The sequence below is a fragment of the Xyrauchen texanus genome, chromosome 1 (genome assembly GCF_025860055.1).
Source record: "Xyrauchen texanus isolate HMW12.3.18 chromosome 1, RBS_HiC_50CHRs, whole genome shotgun sequence".
Taxonomy (NCBI): Eukaryota; Metazoa; Chordata; class Actinopteri; order Cypriniformes; family Catostomidae; genus Xyrauchen; species Xyrauchen texanus.
Window position 1 is genome coordinate 46,641,311 of NC_068276.1, and position 24,026 is coordinate 46,665,336.

General features: G+C 38.8%; 1 protein-coding gene across 1 annotated transcript in view; it reads right to left on the reverse strand.

Moving 5' to 3' along the window:
* LOC127644209 (ras GTPase-activating-like protein IQGAP1) overlaps nucleotides 1-24,026 on the reverse strand; it is a 57,234-nt gene that overhangs the window by 3,057 nt on the left and 30,151 nt on the right. Inside the window, exons 15-34 of the mRNA XM_052127274.1 lie at nucleotides 22,151-22,314; nucleotides 18,320-18,410; nucleotides 17,973-18,140; nucleotides 16,340-16,482; nucleotides 15,960-16,130; nucleotides 14,381-14,464; nucleotides 14,181-14,252; nucleotides 14,004-14,073; nucleotides 13,044-13,408; nucleotides 12,794-12,957; nucleotides 11,504-11,728; nucleotides 10,944-11,084; nucleotides 10,660-10,744; nucleotides 9,842-10,074; nucleotides 9,622-9,754; nucleotides 9,426-9,528; nucleotides 3,102-3,237; nucleotides 2,932-3,019; nucleotides 2,632-2,841; nucleotides 161-327 (exon numbers count right to left, since the gene is read on the reverse strand). Of these exons, the coding sequence (XP_051983234.1) occupies nucleotides 161-327; nucleotides 2,632-2,841; nucleotides 2,932-3,019; nucleotides 3,102-3,237; nucleotides 9,426-9,528; nucleotides 9,622-9,754; nucleotides 9,842-10,074; nucleotides 10,660-10,744; nucleotides 10,944-11,084; nucleotides 11,504-11,728; nucleotides 12,794-12,957; nucleotides 13,044-13,408; nucleotides 14,004-14,073; nucleotides 14,181-14,252; nucleotides 14,381-14,464; nucleotides 15,960-16,130; nucleotides 16,340-16,482; nucleotides 17,973-18,140; nucleotides 18,320-18,410; nucleotides 22,151-22,314 (3,013 nt within the window). The remainder of the gene's footprint in view (nucleotides 1-160; nucleotides 328-2,631; nucleotides 2,842-2,931; nucleotides 3,020-3,101; nucleotides 3,238-9,425; nucleotides 9,529-9,621; nucleotides 9,755-9,841; nucleotides 10,075-10,659; nucleotides 10,745-10,943; nucleotides 11,085-11,503; nucleotides 11,729-12,793; nucleotides 12,958-13,043; nucleotides 13,409-14,003; nucleotides 14,074-14,180; nucleotides 14,253-14,380; nucleotides 14,465-15,959; nucleotides 16,131-16,339; nucleotides 16,483-17,972; nucleotides 18,141-18,319; nucleotides 18,411-22,150; nucleotides 22,315-24,026) is intronic.

Below are 24,026 nucleotides of genomic sequence, written 5' to 3' on the forward strand. Positions count from 1 at the left end.
ATTATATTTTCCATAGCTTTTATTACTTTCCATTATCCACCTGAAGCTAAGAGCTCAACAGCCATTATCCATCATGAAAAAAACAAGATAATGAGAGATAATGACATGAACAAACCAAAACAAAACTGCAAAGTAAATACTGATAAAACTTGTCACTCACTTGCCCTTGCTGGCTAAATTGTCCATGCAGGTCTTGATGTACTGATTGTAGTAGTCAATCTGCACATTGTAGAAATTGGTCTTGGAGTTCAGGCCAGCATTGGTCTGCTGAAGCTTTACCAGTTCTGCCTTCCGTCTCTGACGATATCGCCTCTGGTTTCGGATATCCTAAACACATCATAACCAAATAAAAGTGGACATTTAAGTTTAAAACACAAAACATATCAACTTAATGCATAACCCAAGGACCTCATTCCAGTCCCTCTGCCTCAGCCATTTGTTTTGGAGTTATTCCCCCACCTCTTTAGTATTCCTTGACCTTTCTCTTAAGTATAGTGGAACTACACATACAGGTGAAACTCGAAAAATTAGAATATCGTGCAAAAGTTCATTAATTTCAGTAATTCATCTTAAAAGGTGAAACTAATATATTATATAGACTCATTACAAGCAAAGTAAGATATTTCAAGCCTTTATTTGATATAATTTTGATGATTATGGCTTAAGCTTATGAAAACCCCAAATTCAGAATCTCAGAAAATTAGAATATTGTGAAAAGGTTCAGTATTGTAGGCTCAAAGTGTCACACTCTAATCAGCTAAACACCTGCAAAGGGTTCCTGAGCCTTTAAATGGTCTCTCAGTCTGGTTCAGTTGAATTTACAATCATGGGGAAGACTGCTGACCTGACAGTTGTGCAGAAAACCATCATTGACACCCTCCACAAGGAGGGAAAGCCTCAAAAGGTAATTGCAAAAGAAGTTGGATGTTCTCAAAGTGCTGTATCAAAGCACATTAATAGAAAGTTAAGTGGAAGGGAAAAGTGTGGAAGAAAAAGGTGCACAAGCAGCAGGGATGACCGTAGCCTGGAGAGGATTGTCAGGAAAAGGCCACTCAAATGTGTGGGGAGCTTCACAAGGAGTGGACTGAGGCTGGAGCTACTGCATCAAGAGCCACCACACACAGACGGGTCCTGGACATGGGCTTCAAATGTCAAACGTCTTACCTGGGCTAAAGAAAAAAAGAACTGGTCTGTTGCTCAGTGGTCCAAAGTCCTCTTTTCTGATGAGAGCAAATTTTGCATCTCATTTGGAAACCAAGGTCCCAGAGTCTGGAGGAAGAATGGAGAGGCACACAATCCAAGATGCTTGAAGTCCAGTGTGAAGTTTCCACAGTCTGTGTTGGTTTGGGGAGCCATGTCATCGGCTGGTGTTGGTCCACTGTGCTTTATTAAGTCCAGAGTCAACGCAGCCGTCTACCGGGACATTTTAGAGCACTTCATGCTTCCTTCAGCAGACAAGCTTTATGGAGATGCTGACTTCATTTTCCAGCAGGACTTGACACCTGCCCACACTGCCAAAAGTACCAAAACCTGGTTCAATGACCATGGTATTACTGTGCTTGACTGGCCAGCAAACTCGCTTGACCTGAACCCCATAGAGACTCTATGGGGCATTGCAAAGAGAAAGATGAGAGGCATGAGACCAAACAATGCAGAAGAGCTGAAGGCCGCTATTGAAGCATCTTGGTCTTCCATAACACCTCAGCAGTGCCACAGGCTGATAGCATCCATGCCACACCGCATTGAGGCAGTAATTAATGCAAAAGGGGCCCAAACCAAGTACTGAGTACATATGCATGATTATACTTTTCAGAGGGCCGACATTTCTGTATTTAAAATCCTTTTTTTTATTGATTTCATGTAATATTCTAATTTTCTGAGATTCTGAATTTGGGGTTTTCATAAGCTGTAAGTCATAATCATCAAAATTATATCAAATAAAGGCTTGAAATATCTTACTTTGCTTGTAATGAGTCTATATAATATATTAGTTTCACCTTTTAAGTTGAATTACTGAAATTAATGAACTTTTGCACGATATTCTAATTTTTCGAGTTTCACCTGTATGCGCAGTGATGCACTACACAGTGATGATGAAGTTTCAATATCCATGAGTGAACACACATATTATATACAGTATGCCATTTATTACTTAAGGTGGCTTTGTTGTTTCATTGGCTGACTTGATTCACATTTACATTGCTATATGATGATGATGATGAAGTAAACTATAACCAGAATAGTACAACACATGAACAGTACGATATGGCTATTGCCATTTGGGTGTTGTACATCTATTTAAAATGCCTGAGAAATAACATGTGTTTAGATTATGTGTTACATGTAGCTCAATGTGTTTGAAAGCTAGATGGGTCTCATAAAATATCTGTAATTTTAGGTAATGAATATATATAAATATAATGCATCACAAATGTTACATTATGTGCAATTTGTAGATCCATTTGTGATCGAGGTATGTATGGTACCCGAGGTATGTAATAGTGTTTGGTGAAACACCCATGCATTAACAGTAAGAGATATTACATGATTGGAGCCACTGTAATTGCATTTTAAGTTTCAAATTCAAAAAGGTCTGAAAGTCCCAGGATACACAGGTCATAGGAACAGCACCTTGGCAATGTCGTTGATAAGATCCTGGTATTTCTTCTCAGGGTGAACTTTGCCCAGTTCTCCTAGTCTTTGCAGGTTGCTCTTTATCTTGTCCTTTTTGCCTTGCAAGGTAAGACTGTCATCCACAACTGGTTTGGCCTGCTTCATCTTCTCCGGGGTCTTTGCATCACGAATGGCTCGTCGCTGCATGGCACGCTGGTACTCCGCTTCCTATTTCAAAGTACAACAGTGACTTGAATAAAACCAATGTTTTTTTGATGGAGTTTCTCTTTCATTTCGAAACACCTGCTATTTAAGCACCTGCTCTGGTGTAGCAACCATCTCAAGGATCTCAGTGAGTGTCTCTCCTTGCTGGAACCTGATCACATCGACTATAAGCCTCTTGGTGCTATAAGATAAAAATGAATGGTTAATAGTTAAATAACTGAAATAGTTGGAAAATAGTTTGCACATTGAAGCATTATCCTTACTTGAGGAGGAGAGTCTTGTCATCCATTTCCGCATTGGCCTCATCAGGAACATCGAACTTGTTGGTGAGGGTGAGGGAGACTTCTGTCTTACCCATCATTTCTTTATTAGGATCATCAGGAGGAAGTGGGCTCTCACCTGTAAGGGAATGGCAGCCCATCACTCTGACACCATAGGACCAAGGCCCACCACCATCCAGATTGTCATACCCAATGACTTTCATTAATAAATATTATCTTCTATAATGCTTAACAGATCATTAATATCCCACAATTATCAATCATTTTTAAAATATATAGAATATACTTTAACACTTTACAGCAAGGTTCTATTCGTTATCATTGGTTAAAGGGATCGTTCAACCAAAAATGAAAATTCTCTCATGATTTACTCACCCTGCTGGCATCTCAGATGTGTATGAATTTTTCTTCTGCAGAATACAAATGACATTTTTAGAAGTATATTTCAGCTTTGTAGGTTCTTACAATGCAAGTGAATGTGTGATAATTGAATATTTGAAATCTCCAAAATCCACATAAAGAGAGCATAAAAGTAATCCATATGACTCCAGTGGTTAAGACCATGTGTTCAAACACGATATGATAGGTGTGGGTGAGAAACAGATCAATATTTAAGTAACCTTTTATCATAAATTCTTCTCCCTGCCCAGTAGGGGTAGATATGCATGAAGACTGAATCACCAAAAATAGAAGGAGAATGTCAAAGTGAAAGTGAATTGGAGATTGACAGAGCTGGGAGGTCATTTATAGTATAAAATTACTTCAGTATTGATCTGTTTCTCACCCACACCTATAATATCACTTCTAAAGATATGGACTTAATCACTGGAGTCATCTGGATTACTTTTATGTTGCCCTTATGTGGATTTTGGAACTTAAAAATGTTGGACCAACAGAGCTCAAATACTCTTCTAAAAATCTTTGTTTGTGTTCTGTAGAAGAAAGAAAGTCATACACATCTGGGATGGCATGAGGGTGAGTAAATGATGAGAGATTGTTCATTTTTGGGGTGAACTATTCCTAAAAAGGAATATTCTGGCTTCAATACAAGTTTAGCTCAATCAACAGTATTTGTGGCATAATATTGATTACCACAAAAATGTATTTTGATTAATCAGTCCTTTTCTTTAAAAAACAAAAAACAAAAGCATAAATCTGGGTTACAGTGAGGCACTTACAATGGAAGTGATTGGGGGCCAATTTTTAACGTTAAAACACTCACTTTTTCAAAAGTATAGCCAACTGACGTAAACAAGGTGTGTGTTGACATGATTTTAGTGTGATACATTCACTTATTAAATTTTTCGGTGTAAAATTATAGCCAATTTTACAATTTTGCTACCATAACAATGTAATGTCAACAAATGCTAAAGGCCTAAAATGACTGTACTAATTACAATTTAAACAAATTTACAGCTCAATTTATTTATTTATTAATTTAGTTTTAATGCCATGTCAGCAACTAGGCTATTCACATGGCAAACAAGGGTTCGTCACTACATATCTGTAATATTAGATAAGATATTTTAAGTTTATACAAGATAAAAACTGTAAAATCTGTTCAGATGGTACTTTAAAAAAATATCTATTAAACAAGTCTCTGTATAAAAGCGTTGTCTGATAGTTCTAAAAGTTTTACAATTCAGTAAAATGTGCTTGATGGTCATAGGGGTTTGGCAAGGTATACAAATGGGGGGATTTTCACCAGTCAGTAAAAAAGCATGGGTTAACTTTACAGCTCAAAAAAATACATGAGTTTCAACAGAAGAATTAATGCAACTGCTTTTGTAAAATTATAAGCTTCACGTTTCTGAGTTAAAACATTACAAAAATTGGCCACATTCACTTCCATTGCAAGTGCCTCACTGTTTTTTTAAGGACAAAATACATTTTTGTGGTAATCAACATCATGCCACAAATGTTGTCGATTGAGCTTAACTCGTACTGACCCCAGAACATTCCTTTACTGCATTAGGGATCATGAACTAATAATGAACCATGATTTTTTTTAAGCGTTTATTCATGTTGGTTAATGTTAATTATTCAAAATACAATTGTTCATTGTTTGTTCATGGTATTTCAGTATGCATTAAGGTATCAACTCACTCAAACTCAAAACTTTTATTACAGACTCAAGGTCCAAATCTTACCCACAACAATACATTGAATACACCATAACACACATACCTACATACCTACACTTAAAAACAAACAAAACAAAACAAAATAATAATAGAGAGTCATTGTTCTACCAAAAGACAGTTATACCAGTGCTTCCACATACGAGATTGGTAGCGTGTAGTACTTAGCCGTATGTTAGTTAAGCCCATTATTATTTCATTTTGTGACCCATTAAGCCGGCACATGAATTTAAACATTAGGTTTCTTAAAACAGCATGAAAGGTCCTCACTCTTGCAGCCACAAACATCTCACTTGCACTACACCATCTTGGTCTTGTGAGTAACATTCTCATTGCGTCGTTATATGCTACTTTCAATTTTAAAAGACTTGTCTTTTTATAATTTGACCACAAGTGAGCAGTATAGAACGGTGTGCAATATGCTTTAAAAAGAAATATCTTTACACCAACCGTACATGCCCTAAATTTACATAAGAGAATATTGGCTTGTGCGTACATCATGCGACATTGCCTGTAGATATCTTCATCATCTGTCATTCTATCAGTGATAAAATGACCAAGGTATTTCACCTTATCACAGACACTAAGCTGATTGTTAGCCAATTTAAAATCAGGGTAGTTCAAACATTTATCCTCTTTAGTTCTACAGATCATGACGACACTCTTATTGGCGTTATATTTGATATCATGTTCCACACCATATGCCGAACAAATTTTAAGTAGCTGCTGTAATCCAGCACTACTTGGACTAAAAATCACAAGGTCATCTGCATACATCATATGGTTCACTATTGAATTACCAATCATGCACCCAGTGTTACAGGCCCTCAACTGCCTAGACAGATCATCCATAAAGAGATTAAAGAGAGTAGGTGACAAAATGTCTGACTCCATTGCCAACCCCAAATAAAGCTGAGACACTATTGCCCCATTTCACTTGCATAGTCTGGTGGGCATACCAGTAAGCCAAAATTCTCACAATATACTTGGGCACCCCTCTTTGCCTTAATTTGTTAAACAATTTACCATGATTTATATGATCAAATGCTTTAGAAGCATCAATAAAACACATAAGAACTGATGAGTTTTTATCTCTATATTTGTTCACAATTTCCTTCAGAGCATATATACACAAGTCAGTGCCATGTTTAGCTTTAAACCCAAACTGGTTATCTGTGGTGTTAATAAATTCATTTAATCTGTCCAACAGAATTCTTTCTAGCACCTTTGATAATATGCTCGCTAAAGCTATAGGCCTGTAGTTATCTAAACTACCTACCTTCCCAGCTTTGTCCTTAATTACTGGAACTAATAGAACAGCCAGCATTGAGTCTGGCAATACACTGTGTATCATAAAAACAGTAAAGCAAATGGCAAGCAAAGGAGCTATTCTTATACTGGTATTTTTAAGATGTTCAGCAGAAATCCAATCCAATCCACTAGCTTTGTTATCAGAAAGATTATGTATGGCTTGGTGTACCTCATGTGACATAATCACCATTGATTCCAACGAAGTATTACTCTCAATGTGTTCTACTTTATACAAATCGGCGTGAATACAGTTAAATAAGGTACTATAGTGCTGTCGCCATAACTCTGCAATTTTGTCTGGGCCGGAGATACCTTCAACAGTGCAGGGTAAAGATGTTTTGCAGTTATTAAGAACTCTCACTTCTTTCCAAAAGTCATTAACATTGTTACCTATGAGCTTCTTTGCCATGGAATCAGCCCTCATAGCCTGCTCATTTTTACATATAAAATGAATGGCATACTTATATCTTGCATTAGTGAGCTTTTTATGTTCAAACACAGGACCTTGTCGAGGTCTACCAGCAATAGCCCATGATTTAGTGGCATCCTGTGCCTCCATATGATATCCAGCCACAAACTCATTCCAGCCAGGCTTATTGTTATGGTTCTTATTTTTATGTTTATAGTAGGGCTTACTGCCTTCATACAGAGCATGAACTATGTCAGCATACATGGAGCATATATCTCTCCTATGCTTCACATCCTCACAGTTAATATCCCTACACAGGATTGCATCTAGGGGTAGTTGGATATTACCTAATGACTTATCTGTATGTGCATAGTATGCAGAAATGTCTTCCTTTTTGAGTGTTGACCAGTGTAATACTGTTGTATTAACACCATTTCCACATCCAGATAGCTCCAGTATGTGTTCAGCATTTATCACCATAGCAAGAGGTATATGATCACCCGTTATTATCCCATACAAAATGCTCATATTTCCCATTGAGGCATGTGCATCAGCTGTAATGATACAGTGGTCCAGCCATGATGTAGTGTGCCAGGCCTCGCTAATGTAAGTATAACTGTCTGTGGGCAACAATTCTCTGCTTGACAATATAAGATTATTATCTTCACAGAATTGAATTATATGTTTACCAAATAGTGACTTCTCATCCGAAATATCGGCATTCATATCTCCAAATGACATAAACGCAAGAGGTATTACGGTTTTGAATAAAGGAACTAATGAAGGCAAACCTATTCAAATATTCATCCTCATTCTGACAGCTTTCATATGGTGTGTACACATTTAATAAAATTGTTTTATTTATTTATGAATAAATGGCGTGCTTTATCTCCTGCATTCTGCCCCAACCGCAGGCCACGACAGTTGTACGACACAATCCGAATGTCCATTTACTAGGACTTAATGAGTGCCCGTGGCACCAGCACGTTCAATCAATCTCCCCACAGCGGGTGCAATGTTTGAGCCGATAACTCCAGCCCTGCACGGCTCATAATATCGCCGAACTAATGCCCCTTCTGGCCAGAGTTCCGGATCATACATTTCGTTAACCTCATCACATTCAGCAATAACTTTGAATGAACCACACCTATGGTGCAGTGTCAATCCTTTGGCAGACAACCTCTCGTCCCAGTTTTTCCTTGAGATAACCAGACAAAATTTCAGCGTCTAGATCTGGTGAAAACTTGGAAGCAAAAACACTCACCAGCTTAGTCTTGACCACTCTGATATTGCCGACAGTTCCAGTTCCAATAATAGGTTTGACATTACCTGTTTTCTTTCTCTGCCCGGGTTGTCCAGTGCATAATCTGAAGCTAACTTCAGCATCGTTGTTCTCTCGGGCTTGACGTCGACCCTTTTTGACAACAATGACTCCATTTTGGAGAGCCTGTCAACGATGTTAATCCACTGGGACCATCCGTTGCTGTAGCGTCAGCATCTTCCACGCTCGGAGCAGAAGCCCCCGCCACAGTTGCCAACCCGAAGGCCCCCACTGGTGCAGCCCTCCCCGCCACACCGCCCAGGCCAAGGGCCCCGACGCTCACCGCCAGCTCGTCCACACCATCGCCTCGAGCCAGGTTAATACAGCACTCCAATACTCCCACACGGCGATTCATTTCCATTGTAATAGCGCGAAAATCTTCGCCAACATCAGTCTGTAGCTGCACCGCACGTTTCAGGGTGCAAACCTCAGCAGACAACTGTTCCATTTTTCCAAGTAGGGTCGAGACATCCATGTTAGTAAATGTCACTGGCAGCAGTTCATTCAAATAGTGAGAGACAAACCTGGGAATATCCTCCCCACACTCATTCAATACTTTCAGGCAGCTCTTTATGTTGTTGGCATCTTTCTGTGTCCCTTTATGTGAGACATTCCTCTGTGTAGTAGAGCATAGTTCAAACAGCACTTTTTGGAAGTCTCTATCCACTCGGAGTCAAAAGTGTTTGTAGCCAGGAGGACAATCTCGTCCTGGCTCAATGTCTTAATTTTTACAGCAAGGAAATTAAGTAACTCATCTTCAACAATGATTTTACCGTCCACTGTCTTGTAAATCTCTGGTTTTACTCGAGACCTGTTGAAGACCTGAGCAGCACGAGCAGTGTCCGCCATCAACAAACGACCAAACACCGAACCGCTTTATGTTAACATTTACAACTTTTTTGTAAAAATGTATAATATATGTGGAAATTAACATTCACCAAGATTAAAAATGCTGTAAAAGTACTTTTCATTATTAGTTCATGTTAACAGTTCATTAACTAATGTTAACGAATACAACCTAGAAAATCATATGTTTCGATTTACCTATACCAACCCCTGGTTCAAGCACCCTGCTGTAAGTCTTCACCATCCTGTGTCATTAAAGCATTTTCTCAGATGCTTACCTATCAAAGACTCTATGGTAGGCACCTCTCCCAAGTCATCTAGCAACTCATGGATGGGATCGTTGTGATCTGGAGCAATAGCATCCTGGTGATCCAGTAGAAGCTGAAAGAAATAAACACCAATATGATTAATCTTGGAAAAACAACTTTACTGCTGCATTGGTTGCAATCTCTACCACAAGGCTCAAATGGTTACCGTGTGAGTGTTAATGATCTCCCCAATGGAAATGTAGATGACAGGTTTGGTCAAGGTGACCAGATCAGAGTACTGATCCACATTGAACTTGTCTTCCAAAGAGGGAACATCACAAGCAGCCAAAAAGAACCGTCTGATGGACAGAAATGGTCCTGCGTCAGTATGGAGTGCGTTTATGTAAGTCAAGAAACAAAAAGAGGCATTCTGATGTCACTTGTACCTAAATTTCTGGTATGAGTTGGAGAGGTATTCGTTAATCGGGTTCAGATGAGCATTGTCTCCAAGGAACATCTTGTTGGAGGCAGCATGCTGCAACATTTTGGCGATGGATCCCAGGTTTCTTCTCTGCTCTGTGGTCAGCTGGCCTCCAGCTGATAGGTCGATGATATCAAAGGCATCAGGAGCCACAATGGCAGGATTCATGTAGCGATAATACAGCAGGTTGCCTATGATCTAAAAAGACAATTTTCTCTGTATTTTAAGCCAACACAACATCTGGGGGGGAGGGGGTTCAATAAAATTACAAAGAGAAAGGAAAGAGAACAGAGTGAGAAAGGAGTCGCTCACCTGTGCTGGTTGCTAATCAAAAATCAGAAACCTCTTGAAAAGGGTATAAAAAAGGGCCAAGAAGAGAGCTGGAGCCATGGCACAGAGAGAAAAGAGAGAGAGAGAGAGAGAGAGAGAGAGAGAGAGAGAGAGAGAGAGGAATAGATCATAAGAATGAGAGAAATAAGAGGAATATTTCCAGGATAAAAGGAAACAGATAGAAACAATATTTAGTAATGAGGTTGGCGTATCACAACAGAACAGAGACACAAAAGCAGAAAAATGCTTGGGATTCAGGAAAATCAACAATATTCCACAGTGGGACAACTTTGAACTATGTAGAAGTAGAAAGTGCCAGCTAAGAGATGTGACATTTAGCAAAGGTAAACACAGAGCCTAAAGCATTTGAATATGTGCCATCTTGGTCTGGAGGTTAAAGCTCTGTACTGGAACAAACTAGGTATGATTTTTAGGAGCTGAGATGTCACAAACCTTCAAAAGCTCATCCTCTGTGGCATCAGGGAACCTTTCGTGAAGCGTGTCCTTCAGCGTCTTGGCAATGAAGCGCATGCCATTCCTACAGGGGAGCACATTTAGTCAAATAAAGAGACAGCTCATTTAACAGACCTTTGAATATTCAAATGTGGGCTTGCCAAAAGTCAATTTCATAAATAAAACAGCATTAACAAATACAGTAGGTGAAATTGATAAAAGCCAAGACATTGTTAACCCACAAGGGGATATTTCACCCCGCAGAAGCAGGTGTGTGAACTCACGGGATTTTATCCACAGACACAATTATGGCTGAAAGGAATTTGTCTGTGACCGTCCTCATATTCTTGATGGAGACCTCCAGACGTGATCGAACCTCCTCGTGACTCATTGCTTGCTCCGGCGTTACATCATATGGCAGTTTGCTGTAAAGCAGAATCACACAGTCATTTCAAGATTATTCAAGAAGCGGGACAGGAATTTCAGCTGGCATTACATTTTGCAATTGCACCTTGATTTAATTAAAATGGACTTTAGTCTTTCATTTGTGTTTTCATTTTCAATTAGTATTCATTAACAGAAGACTTTCCAAAACCCAGACCTACACAGAATGTGCCCGCAGAACTCTATAGAGAGCTCCACTATTTGTTATTTTAAAAAATCATTAATTATTAAACTCTAATTTAGCTATCTCCATTTAACACATTGTATCATGTTTATATCCATTCAACATAAATCTGCAGATTTTGAACCAAAGAAAACGAGCAAAAAAAAAAACAATAACGGAAATTGTTGTTTCCTGTTAGAAGAACACAGGTTTAATTAAATGTGTCGATATTCTCACCTAGCTTCCCCTGTTTGGCTCTCCATCTGGTTCACCCAGCTCTTGTATATGTCGACTGGGTCAGTTTTGATGTTGAGGTTCTTGTCATCCATGATTTCCTTCACGACAGGAGCCAGGATCTGCCTGAGGGCATTCTGACCACGGGCTCCCCTGTTAAAGCTCACCACCATCTTTATGACTGTCGGATTTCCTGTTACGATCTCCTGGATTTGATCCACTTTTGATCTGTTTTTACAAGACAATCTTGATAAATATAGTTTCTATTACCATATAAATCAATGCAATATAATCTTTTTCACCCAAATATGAAAATTCTCTCTTCATTTGCTCACCATAATGCCATCCCAGATGTGTATGACTTTCTTCACCACAACACATTTGTAGAAAATTACAAAAATATCTCAGCTCAGTAGGCCCTTGAAATGCAAGTGTATGGTGATCGGACCTTTGAATCTCCAAAAATTGCATACAGTCAGCATAAAAGTCCATACAACTCCAGTGGTTAAATTAATTCTAAAGCAAAACAACTGCTTTTGGGGTGAAAAATAAATAAATAAAAGTACATACTTTTTAACTAGTAATCATCGCTTCCGGTCAGCAGCATAATGCACATTCAAAAGAGCGCCGATTTCACGAGTGTGACGTAATCGTATTGACATGTTACTGACATAATCTCACGTTTTTCTCTCTCAAGACATCCAGGATAAGCACACAAACGCACCATTGTAAAAACATAAATACAACTACAGATCTAAACCAAAACCAACAAAGCTTCTGTACAGCGTTCCTCCTACTCACTTGTAAACAGCTGCACTTCCATGTGTGTCGCACGTGCATCAGTTCTCGCGTACCAAAGCGATTACATGACACGCGCACATCTCTGCTGACCGGAACTGATGATTTAGAGTTAAAAAATACTTAAATATTGATCTTATTTTGCACCAAAAGCGATTGTGTAGTTTTAGAAGACGTTCATTTCACCGCTGGAGTCCTATGGATGACGTTTATGCTGACTGTCTGTGATTTTTTTGGAGCTTCAAAGGTCTGATCCACTTGCATTTTAAGGACCTACTGAGCAAAGATATTTTTCTTCAAATGTTTTGGCAGATGAAAGAAAGTCTGGGAAGGCATGAGGGTGAGTAAATGATGAGAGAATTTTAATTTTTGGGTGAACTAACCCTTTAAGTATTGTTGATAAAATACAAACAGTACGAGACTTTACAGATTTCTTTGCAAACAGCATATTAAGTGAGGATAAAGTATATCAGGCATAAAGTAGTCATTTCCTACTTGATTTCTTCTTGCAGGGCTGTTTTGAAGAGATTGAGTAAGAGATACTCTTCACGCTGATTGGAAGCATAATTGTACAATGTGAAAATCACAGAGTCCATGAACTTGGTTGACTTGTTCTGTGGCATCTGAAAGATCAGCTTGGCCAGATAGGTGGGATTGGTCTGTGGAAAACACAACCAGCAACAAATAATCTAATAAATGTTTGATACATTTATGTAGTTGGGGGCCTAAAGTTGGCAAGGCTCACCTGTAAAAGGTAAAAGAGGAACTGATATGCCTCCAGCTTCTCTCTCTTCTCTTTACTGAGAGCCTTCAGTCCTCCTTTCTGCTTGTTCATCATCATGAGGTTGGACAGTTCACCCTTGTTCTTCTTAGTGAGCTTCTTGCTGTGAGAAACCACCTCCTGAAGGGTGATCTTGTTCTTTACTAGTAGGCCGATCTTGATATCCATCAGATTAAGATCGTTCTCCAGCTGTTGGTTGGAGCGGATATTGGTGATCACCTCTTCCCTCAGCCGCATCAGCTCAAGCTCCTCCTGAAAGTCCTGGTCGCTATGATCCAGCAGGTGGACAAACTTACGAACAACTGCCATTGGAGGGTCATCTGCGTTGACTGTTAAATATGGGGATGGCGTTATAATAGGGCAGGTAAAATATAAAAAGGGTAGACCCCATGAAATCAAAATTGGTCTTTTGTGGTTTATAGTCCATGTCTATAAGTGTACTCCTACACTAGTTGGCAAAATTTAATTTAAGCAAGATTCACATTTGAAAACGGTCTTTCTCTTTAGGAAAAACAGTCAAAAAATATTGGTGACTCAAACTTTACAAAAATTCTTGTCCATTTAAAAGATATCTAGAATGAGAATGTCCCTCCCTTAAAATCACCCATCATGGACTAACAATATAAAGTTGCAAATCATGCTCTATGCCAATGATGTAACCTAAAGTCCACTGGCAATTAAAAAAAAAAAAAAAGGGGGAGCCCTACGATACATCTCTCTTAAAATTCCTGCTTCCATAGGAAATAAATCAACACAGGAAAGCCATTTCCTTGGGTCTTCAATAGACACCAAGAACAAATATTTATATAAAAGGAAAAAAAATACAAGGCATGTTCTCAGTGAGAGGATGTGAAATATAATCAATTTCAGTTGAGACATAACAATTGTCAATATATATGTATATGAAAGTGGGGAAATGCTTACTGAGCGTTTTGTAGTCATCTCTTGCTTTGTTGGCTCGAATGAATGCCTGAATTTTCACCACATCATTTATCTGAAAGCAGAAAATTGGAGGGAGAACATTATAGACATCCTGACCGAAACACTGTGCAATCAGAGGCAGAGAGCAAATTGAATTGCATTCATTAAAAAAATACTCACATGGTCTTTGAAGTATTTCAAACGATCTCTGTATTTTTTGCGAGCTTGGTGCATCCTGACCATTGACTGAATCTACAGATAAAAAGGCATTCATCTATTTACTCTCATAAAGACAATCAATATAAACACACCAATTGTGATAAGATGTAATTAGAGCAGAGATGTTGTTTAAATTCCATCACAACTTCCCATCATTTTACCTTGACAGCATCATCAGAGTGATCCTTCAGGTATTGCTTTCTGTCTTTGTACTTCTTTCTCTCCTTAAAGGCTCTCCAGTGAGCCTATAAAGCAAAGAGAACCAGGTGGTTACAACCCCTGCTCAAAAAGTCAGCTAATTCCAGTTTTATATTGTGGTTGGATTTACTTGGTTTCGTTCTAGATGGTTTAAGCCTGAGCTGGTCTAGGTGGTTGATAAGCTGGACTACTGTCTAGTGGACCTGGTTTTGACCTGCTTAGAGCTGGCAGAGCATACCTTTGACTAGGAACAAGCCAGCTACCATATTTCAAAAACCAGCTTGACCACCTCACATTAGTATGGGCAGTTTTTTTTCAAGCAGTGACTTTTTTTTTTTCCATGCACAGCACAGCCTTAGAATAATCTTGTATACTCTTATATTTCATTGGACCACCTTTAGCTTTGATTACAGAACACATTCATTGTGGCATTGTTTCTACAACCTTATGCAATGTCACAACATTTATTTCCATCCAGAGTTTTTGGCCAAGATCTTGTATTGATGACGGGAGAGTTGAACCACTCAAAGTCTTCTCCATCACATCCCAAAGACTTTCCAGTGGGGTTAAGGTCAGGACTCTGTGGTGGCCAATTCATGTGTGAAATGATTCCTCGTGCTCCCTGAACCACTTTCACAATTTGAGCACGATTAATTTTGGCATTGTCATCCTGGAATATGCCCGTGCCGTCAGGGAAGAAAAAATGGATGGGATAACCAGGTCATTCAGTGCATTCAGGTAGTCAGCTGACTTCATTTTATTGCCACACAACGTTGCTGAGCCTGGACCTGACCAATTGAAGCAACCCCAGATCATAACACTGCCTCCAGTGGCTTGTCCAGAGGACACTATTCAAGACGAGTGCATTGTTTCATGCGCTTCCCTTCTTACCCTGACGCGTTCATCGCTTTGGTATAGGGTAAATCTTGACTCATCAGACCACATTACCTTTTTCCATTGCTCCACAGTCCAAACTTTACGCCCCATAGCAAATTTAAGTTCTTTTTTACAATTATCCTCACTAACAATTGGCTTTCTTGTGGCCACACAGCTGTTTAGTCCCAATCCTATAAGTTCTCATCGCATTGTGCTTGTGGATTTTTTGCGATGTGACTTCAAGAGTTTTACTGATCTCCGATCATGATCATTCAAGGTTTTTTCCGACCACATTTCTTCCGTGAAGCTGACAGTTCACTACTATCCTTCCAGGTTTTAATAATGCGTTGGACAGTTCGTAACCAATTCCAGTGATTTCAGCGATCTCCTTGTTTTCTTTGCTTGATGCAGGTCAATATTTTGCCCCTTCTTAAACACAGTAACTTCTTTTCGCCTTCCGACATAGTTGTGTAATAAACGAGAAGCAACACAACGCATCAGTTAGGGTTAAAAGAATTGTTGCCAGCTGAAACATATTAATAATTGCAATAATGAACAAATCATAGGCTCTTAAGTATCTGCTTATTTAAATCCAAATGGCCAGGCAGTGTATTTTATTCACAGTGATGTCCTTTAAAGCTTTGGGGGAAGCAAGATTAGAATGACCTGTATGCATGTAACAGATGGCTCCTGTGACTCCAAGAACCCAATACGTTCTTTCACTCCACGCCGCACCAGAAAACCATGGCAACGTGCCTGCAGTTTGGCGATCAGACTCTCGTTGGCCAACCACAACTGCTCTCGGTTATATGCCGTTGTTACTCCTGACACAACAGACTACAAAGACACACAGACAGTAAGTGTAACAGGAATAGTTAAATCAATCATTTTGGTTATTCCACCAGCAACAGAAAATAAAACTTCAATAACCTGCATTCAGTTAGAGATTATATTTAACATCTGAAGAGATGAGAAAACTGCAGAGCAGTGCACAACTGCTCAATGAATAAAAAAAACTGAAATGAAAGCATCAAATTAAACTATACTTGTATATCCTCCTTGTTGAGTTGAGCGTTGTTTGGAACAAAGTCTACAGGCTCATCCCAGGTGCCTTGTCCAGTCTTTAGGTTATAGTAGTAATTGTGTCCTCCCTTGACCCAGTGCTTCATCCATTCACTGCCATTTTCCCCTATTAAAACTCACTCAATTACTCTCATTTCACAATGTGTAGATTTGTCATGTACACTTATGTCATGATTTAAAGATACTTCACTACATATTTTAAAGTAAATTCACCAATTGTAGGGGGGTAATTCAGCAGCTCCTCCACTAGTGATGTCAGTCGCTTACAGCCCCATTTATATACTGTATATACTGTATATTAGGGCTGCAACAGTACACCATTTTTTTATAACTAACAAAATTTAGACATTAGCAGTGCGGATTTCTGTGTCTTTTGCTTTCAGCTCACCACTGCTACTTATCACTCAATTATAAATAGTCCTATGGCATTCAATATTTCGCTTGCAGCGAAAGGCTGCTTGAATCCTGTGGCGAGACTAACTTGCACAGGCTGTTTTATGCTTTGCTCCCGTAAGCTCAAGTGACAAAAGTGGATGATGACGCCATGTTAGTTGTTCTTCCAGGGACAAAGCTGATTTCAATGACACACAGCCTTCATCCTGTTCACATCTTGTTGCCCAGTATTAAATGTAGTTTACTGTGAAACCATAATGCTCCCACACAACAGATTTTAGAGATGGTGGTAGGTCTTCAATCTCTGGCTAATTTAAGTCTGACATATTTATATTTTGTTTAGTTCCATCACAGTTGGGAAAAATAGCGAGCTATCTAGTATAAACTTAACATGCATTTATCTGATCCAGTTTAGTTTTGGTTCCATGAGGTCCCGTGTTGAACCTCAATCTTTTTTTAATTTTAGTTCTACGTGGTTTGTGTTGTCCATTATATGTTGTTTTAATATAGGTTTCACACATGCTAAGATATATAATAATTTGTGTGACTGCGTGTACCACACTGAAGGCTCTGTATTCGTTCGGTTAAACCTGTGCCGATCCAGTCCTAATATATAAATATGTGCAAAAGATTAAGCACTTTATTTAATTTTTTTTTTACAAAAACATGTCTTAAAACTGTTATTTTAGATATTCTGCTTTTAGTGTATCAGTAGGAAATATCAATTTTAGATATCAACATTCCCATTGCAGTATTGAATAGAAGAACTAGGAGTTCTAAAACAGATGGAATGGCCCCTACAGAGCCTGGATATCAACATTATTGAGTCAGTCTGGGATTACATGAAGCAATTGAGACAAACTAAATAGATAGAAGAACTGTGGCAAATCCTCCAAGATGGTTGGGACATCTGATGAGCCAACAACCAAGAAAAACTGTGTCCAGGAGTATGAAGGAGAATTGGTGCCATTTTGAAGGCAAAGGTTTTAACACCAAATATTGATTTAGCTTTTTTTATGTTTACTAGACTTTGAATTCTGTTAATTGATAAATGACTAGTATAGCATTATTTTATATGATATCCTCACAAAGTAAAATTTTTCACAAGTGCCTAAAACATTTGCACATATGAATAAAACATTTATTCGTACCAACTACAATAGCAAGTACTAGAAACAGCACAACACAAGAACCCACACTCACCTTCATTTTTCTTGTCCTCCTTGATTTTGTACAGGTCATCCTGATATGTCTGAGCACATTCTGGAGTGACTCCATACAGACCAGCAGCAGGTGAGCGCAGAGCAGCCAGCGTCTGTGAAGAGTCCCTGTTATCCACAGCCTCATTAATGGACTGGATTGCCTGAGAGACTGAAGGAAGGCAGGGTCACTCTTCAGAAAAACTGAGATGATTTAAAGAAAATAATCATCCTTCAAACCTTTAATTAAAGCTGAGGGAGATATAGACTAGTCGAAAAAGCATACACTCAAGAAGAGACCAGTTCTGAGTGTTACTTTAAGTGTACTGTAATTTAAATGAGCATTATTACATTGCAAAGCTTCCTCTGAGTCCTTATTGGCTCTCAAGATGGCATCCTGGATCTCATCTAGCCAAAGTACTGCAGAAGGATCTCCACACTCCTGGAAATACATTTTACATTGACAAAAAGTCAATAATTCACCTTCAACCATTTCAAAGAATTAGGATGAGTTTTGATTGCTCTAGTGAAATAGAATTTAAAAGGGGACATGTGCGATTTCTGTGCCACTAGCACCAAACAGAATTGCATATACTCTTAACGGTTTTCAACACTGACCCTGTCTGACATTGCTTAGAAAACTGATAGTTCCTCCAATGTTGTTAGGTCCATCCAGTTTGGCAACTCAAACTAACAGACTGACAAGACTTTGAGTTAGTAAGTAAGAAGAAATACTAAAAGGGGCACTACATTTTAGTCACACCTTCTGTACGTTATGACACTTTAAAGGAATAGTTCACCCTCATGACATACCAGATGTGTATGAATTTCCTGTCTTCTGCAGAACAAAGATTTTTTGAAGAATATCTTTTAATTGTTCAAATATTCACCGTTTCAAATGTATAGTCACAAGTTTTAACAGAATAATTAATGTAAGTGCTTTTATAAAATTATTTAAATTTGTGCTCCGCTTCACTCCGCTTCGCGTCGTGACCGCATTACCACCCCGGGTGTGCATTATTTTTCTAATAATTCAACGGCCCGTCGTCAATTATTCCTTACATAACATACGCAGATGCAAGAGAAAACATTGGAGACCGGATAATGAAAACAGTGGAATCGTGGAATACTTCACAGTGGATAAATCTCCACTTTCACATTTGGTGATTTTTTTGGTGATTCGCATAGTTTGTTCATATCACCACCTACTGGTCGAGGCTGGTCAAAGGATGAGGTTTATAGTAGAAAAGGACTTAAATATTGATCTGTTTCTCACCCACACTTATATCACTTCTGAAAACATTGATTTAACCACTGGAGTCGTGTGGATTATTTTTATGCAGCCTTTGTGATTTTTGGAGCATCAATATTCTGCCACAATTCACTTGCACTGAATGGACCAACAGAGCTGAAATATTCTTCTAGAAATCTTAATTTGTGTTCTGCAGAAGAAAGAAATACACATCTGGGATGGCATGAGGTTGAGAAAATTATAAAATAGTTTTCATTTTTGGGTGAACTATTCCTTTAATTCCATTAACCAAAATGTTTTTATTGTTAACAGATTTGACCTCAGTGAAAAATTCCTAAAAAAAGGCATTTCTACATCAAGGCCATATAGTACCAACAAATATTGCATGGAAGATACTAAGAGACACTGGCAGTAGAAACTGCCAAGCCATGAGCCATAAACAATACAAAATAGAACTGACTTATTTCAACGTCGATAAGTTTAGTGTTTCTTATTTTATTTTTCCCCCTTTGATTAACTGATTCTGCTTATCCTCTCATTTGTAAGTTTTCACTTTGGATAGAAGCATCTGCTGAATCAACATAACTTCTGCCACCAGGTTGTGCAGTTTCTCTCTCATAGTAGCCCCAACCACATGCTGATCTCAGTTTCCGGTGCACAGTTTGCAGCTCTCTGATTTGCTGATTGCACAGGACCTCTTTGCAATCTGCCCGCCTTTTTTGCACATATACAGCAGCACAGTGAGCACACCAAACCAGAGGGTGTGGCAAATTCTGCAACTGAGAGGAAAGTTGTTCAGTTGTTCTTCATAGTTGAAAACACTCTGCTTCACTGGGCAGCATTTCATTGCCTGTATAAAAATCATTCCTGCTGAAATAGAGCACAGATAAAGTACAAAGTGTCCCAAAGGGGTGGAGTAGAAATTGTTACTACCTCTGAATAAAATCTACAGTCTATGACTATTAAGGAAGTTAAAAAAAGGTGTGGTGCAATGTCCAAGATTACATTACAGTCTCCACTGGGCCGTGTTTATAACACTGTATGATAGAAACGGAACTACTTCAATTCAAACACCCTTAGGTAAACGTGAAATGTGTAAATGTGTTCTTTAAGGGAACCTGAGTAGCTCAGCGAGTATTGACACTGACTACCACCCCTGGAGTGTCACAACTTCGAATCCAGGGTGTGCTGAGTGACTCCAGCCAGGTCTCATAAGCAACCAAATTGGCCCGTTAGCTAGGGAGGGTAGTCACTTGGGGTAACCTCCTCGTGATCGCGATTAGTGGTTCTCGCTCTCAATGGGGCGCATGGTAATTGTGCATGGATCGCAGAGAATAGCATGAGCCTCCACATGCTATCAGTCTCTGCGGTATCAAGCACAGCGAGCAACGTGATAAGATGCAAGGGCTGACTATCTCAGAAGCGGAGGCAACTGAGAATTGTCCAGGAAAGTAACTGTGCCAACATGAGGACCTAGTAAGCAATGGGAATTGGGCATTCCAAATTGGGAAGAAAAAAAATTTGTTCTTTAAATGTGAACATGCTTTCCACTTAAGTAGGACATTTTGTGATTCTTCATCCTAATAAAGAAGAATGGTCTAGAACAGTTGCTTTCTGTCTGGTCACATTTCACTCCATCTTTTGAGGACAACTTATGTCTTCATCTGGAGATGGTTTAAATTGCAGAAGTACAAATGTCCTCAAATTCTTTTCTTTCACCCCTTTTTCTCCCCAATTTGGAATGCCCAATTCCCAAAGTGCTCCAAGTCCTCATGGTGGCGTAGTGACTTGCCTCAATCCGGGTGGCGGAGGATGAATCTCAGTTGCAGATCTGGTTTTATCTGTGCTTCACACTACAAAGTGACCCGTCCTTGTGTAAGCTAGAAGTGATGTCACAGCTAAAAACACTTTACTGAGCAACGCCAGCATACAGGACCAAAATTTTGCCCTTTTAAGGCAGAGAAAGTCATCAGGCTTATTATATCTTATGCTTGTGAAAATCATGACGAAAGGAAACAATTTGATTTTCCTGCTATTTTTTGGGCAGCATGCTTCTTAAATTGGTGTTTGGCTGCTGTTAGGTTCCAATAACAGCTTCATGTCAGTTTAAGACTGAAGCCATGTTAAATGAGTGGCGAGTTACAAATAGGGCACAGTGCCACTTCAGGTTAAATTTAAAAGAACTGCCTCCAAAAAGACAAGCCAAAAAGAGATCCAGACATGCTATTTGGAGTCTGCAATGTCTGAAGCCTAATAGTACTCTGAATATGTTGTTGAAGATACAGTATATTCTAAACAAGTGCAATTCAGTACAGCTCTGAACCACAGTGGCAAACTCCGCTGTGGTGAACCGTGGCCTCCAATGTGCCCTACAATATTAACCTGCATAACTGAGGTTTCAGTTTCACGTTAACAGGAAATAGTGGCCTAAAAACTGACTAAACACAAAACTGAAATGTGTGGTTACCAGTTATACATAAAACACACTTCAGCCTCAGATTAGTGCCAATGTCTCCTTTTACCATACACGTACCCCTTTTCTCAAAAAAGGTCAAATAAGGTAATGTAAAATGCCTACAATGCAAACATAGTCATTTCAACACATTATAATCAAGTACATAAAAATGAAGGGACTTTTCGTTGAGATGGACAAGGAAGCTGGAGAAAATGTGGGGGTGAGGAATGAAATGGTGTAATATTGGATGATGTCATCAGACTTGAGTCATGAGAAGCTCACAGCACTCACATGATGTGTGTAAAGAGAAAGACTGCCAAACCTCAGACTTCCCTGATGAAGGGAATTCCATCAACTGCTTGGTAATTAAACTTAGAAAACTATGCCTGAGAAGAAAGCTTTTTATGTGCTCTAAACACAGTGCGAGAGTTTAGTGTGGGCTGTGTTTTTGTGATGGGTTTAGGTGATTACATACGTGGGCCTTCTCTCTCCTTGACTCCTGCAGAATATCATAATAATGCTGGGCCAAAGATGGATCTATATCTGTTAGCTTGGCAGCTGGGTGTTGCAAAGCAGCCATTGTCTTCTGTAGATCTCCCTCATCCAGGGCCTCATTGATCACACCAATAGCAGCAATCCCTGGACACATAAGAGGACAAAGGTTCAGCACTACCACTGTTCATTATGCAGTATCTGAATCTGACATGCGATTTATTCACATTCAGGATAATTGTGCATGTCTAGCATCCTGTTTAGGACCAGCTTCTTTCTTCTTTCTTCGCTCCGAGCCAAAAAGAAGTTCGAAACAACATAGCAATGACGTACCGTTTGCGAACATTCAGACACCGGCTACACCGCTGAGGGAGGCGTGTAGGGGAACATTTAAATATGAGGACGTGCAAGACTACACATAAAACAAACTAATGTGACATTAAAATCAATTACTTCATGGCTCATTCTCAGAGTAGAATTCATACGAGACAAGTAAAAGCTGTTTTAATTACTCAATGATTAGAAACATATTTATGCAGTATATAATGTGTAATTTGTAATATTTACCTTTTGCTTTAAAGGCACTAATTCGCTAACACGGACAAAATATGCTTCGATTACACTCTGTTATTGTAATTTATGATGACACTGATACTGCTGCAAAGATGGGTGTATAAGAGTGTTAATGGGTAGAATATTGACAAAAGAATGATGGTAAACATATCTTACTATGGGCAGATATGTGAGTGGCTTTAGGCTGCAGATGGCACGAGTGAAGCAGCAAATCAAACAACAGAGAGATTGGGCACTTAAAAGGAAAGGTAACCCAAAGATGAAAATTCTCTCATCATTTACTCATGAAAAAAAAAAAAAAACATAAATTATGATTTTTAGTAGAATATTATAGTTCTGTATGTCCATACAATGCAAGTGAATGGGTGCCAAAATTGACACTCTGAAAAACACACAAAGGCAGCAAAAATAGGATCCATACAACTTTAGTGTTTTAATTGATAGCTTCAGAAGTGATATGATGGGTGTGGATGAGAAACAGATAAATATTTAAGTAAATTTTTTTGAGAAATTCTTCTCCCTGCCAAGTAAGGGGCGATGTACATGAAGAATGTGAATCAACAAAAACAGAAGAAAATTGAGAATTTATAGGGAGGAGAATTTATAGTAAAAAGGACATAAATATTGATCTGTTTCTCACCCACACCTATCATATCCCTTCTGAAGACATGGATTTAATCATTGAAGTCATATGGATTAATTTTATGATGACTGATTTTTGGACTTTAAACATTTTGGCACTCATTCACTTGCATTGTATGGACCTACAGAGCAGAGATATTCATCTAAAAATCTTCATTTGTGTTCCGCAGAAGAAAGACAGTCATTTACATTTACATTTACATTTACGCATTTGGCAGACGCTTTTATCCAAAGCGACTTACAGTGCACTTATTACAGGGACAATCCCCCCGGAGCAACCTGGAGTTAAGTGCCTTGCTCAAGGGCCCAACAGTGGCATCTTGGTGGTGCTGGGGCTTGAACCCCCGACCTTCTGGTCAGTAACCCTGAGCCTCAACCACTGAGCCGCCACTGCCCCCAATATCACAGTCATATACATCTGGGATGGGATGAGGGTTGGTAAATAATTTGAGAATTGTAATTTTTGGGTGAACTATTCCTTTAAGAGGATTTAAGGACATTTGATTAATTTAGTAGACAAATATATATATATTTTTTTTTAAAAAATGTATAAAAAAAAAAAAAAAAAAAAATGGCATGACATTCTTGGAAAATGTGTGTGAGAAAAATAATACAGAAGTAGGCAAGTTTGCAGCAGCTCACTA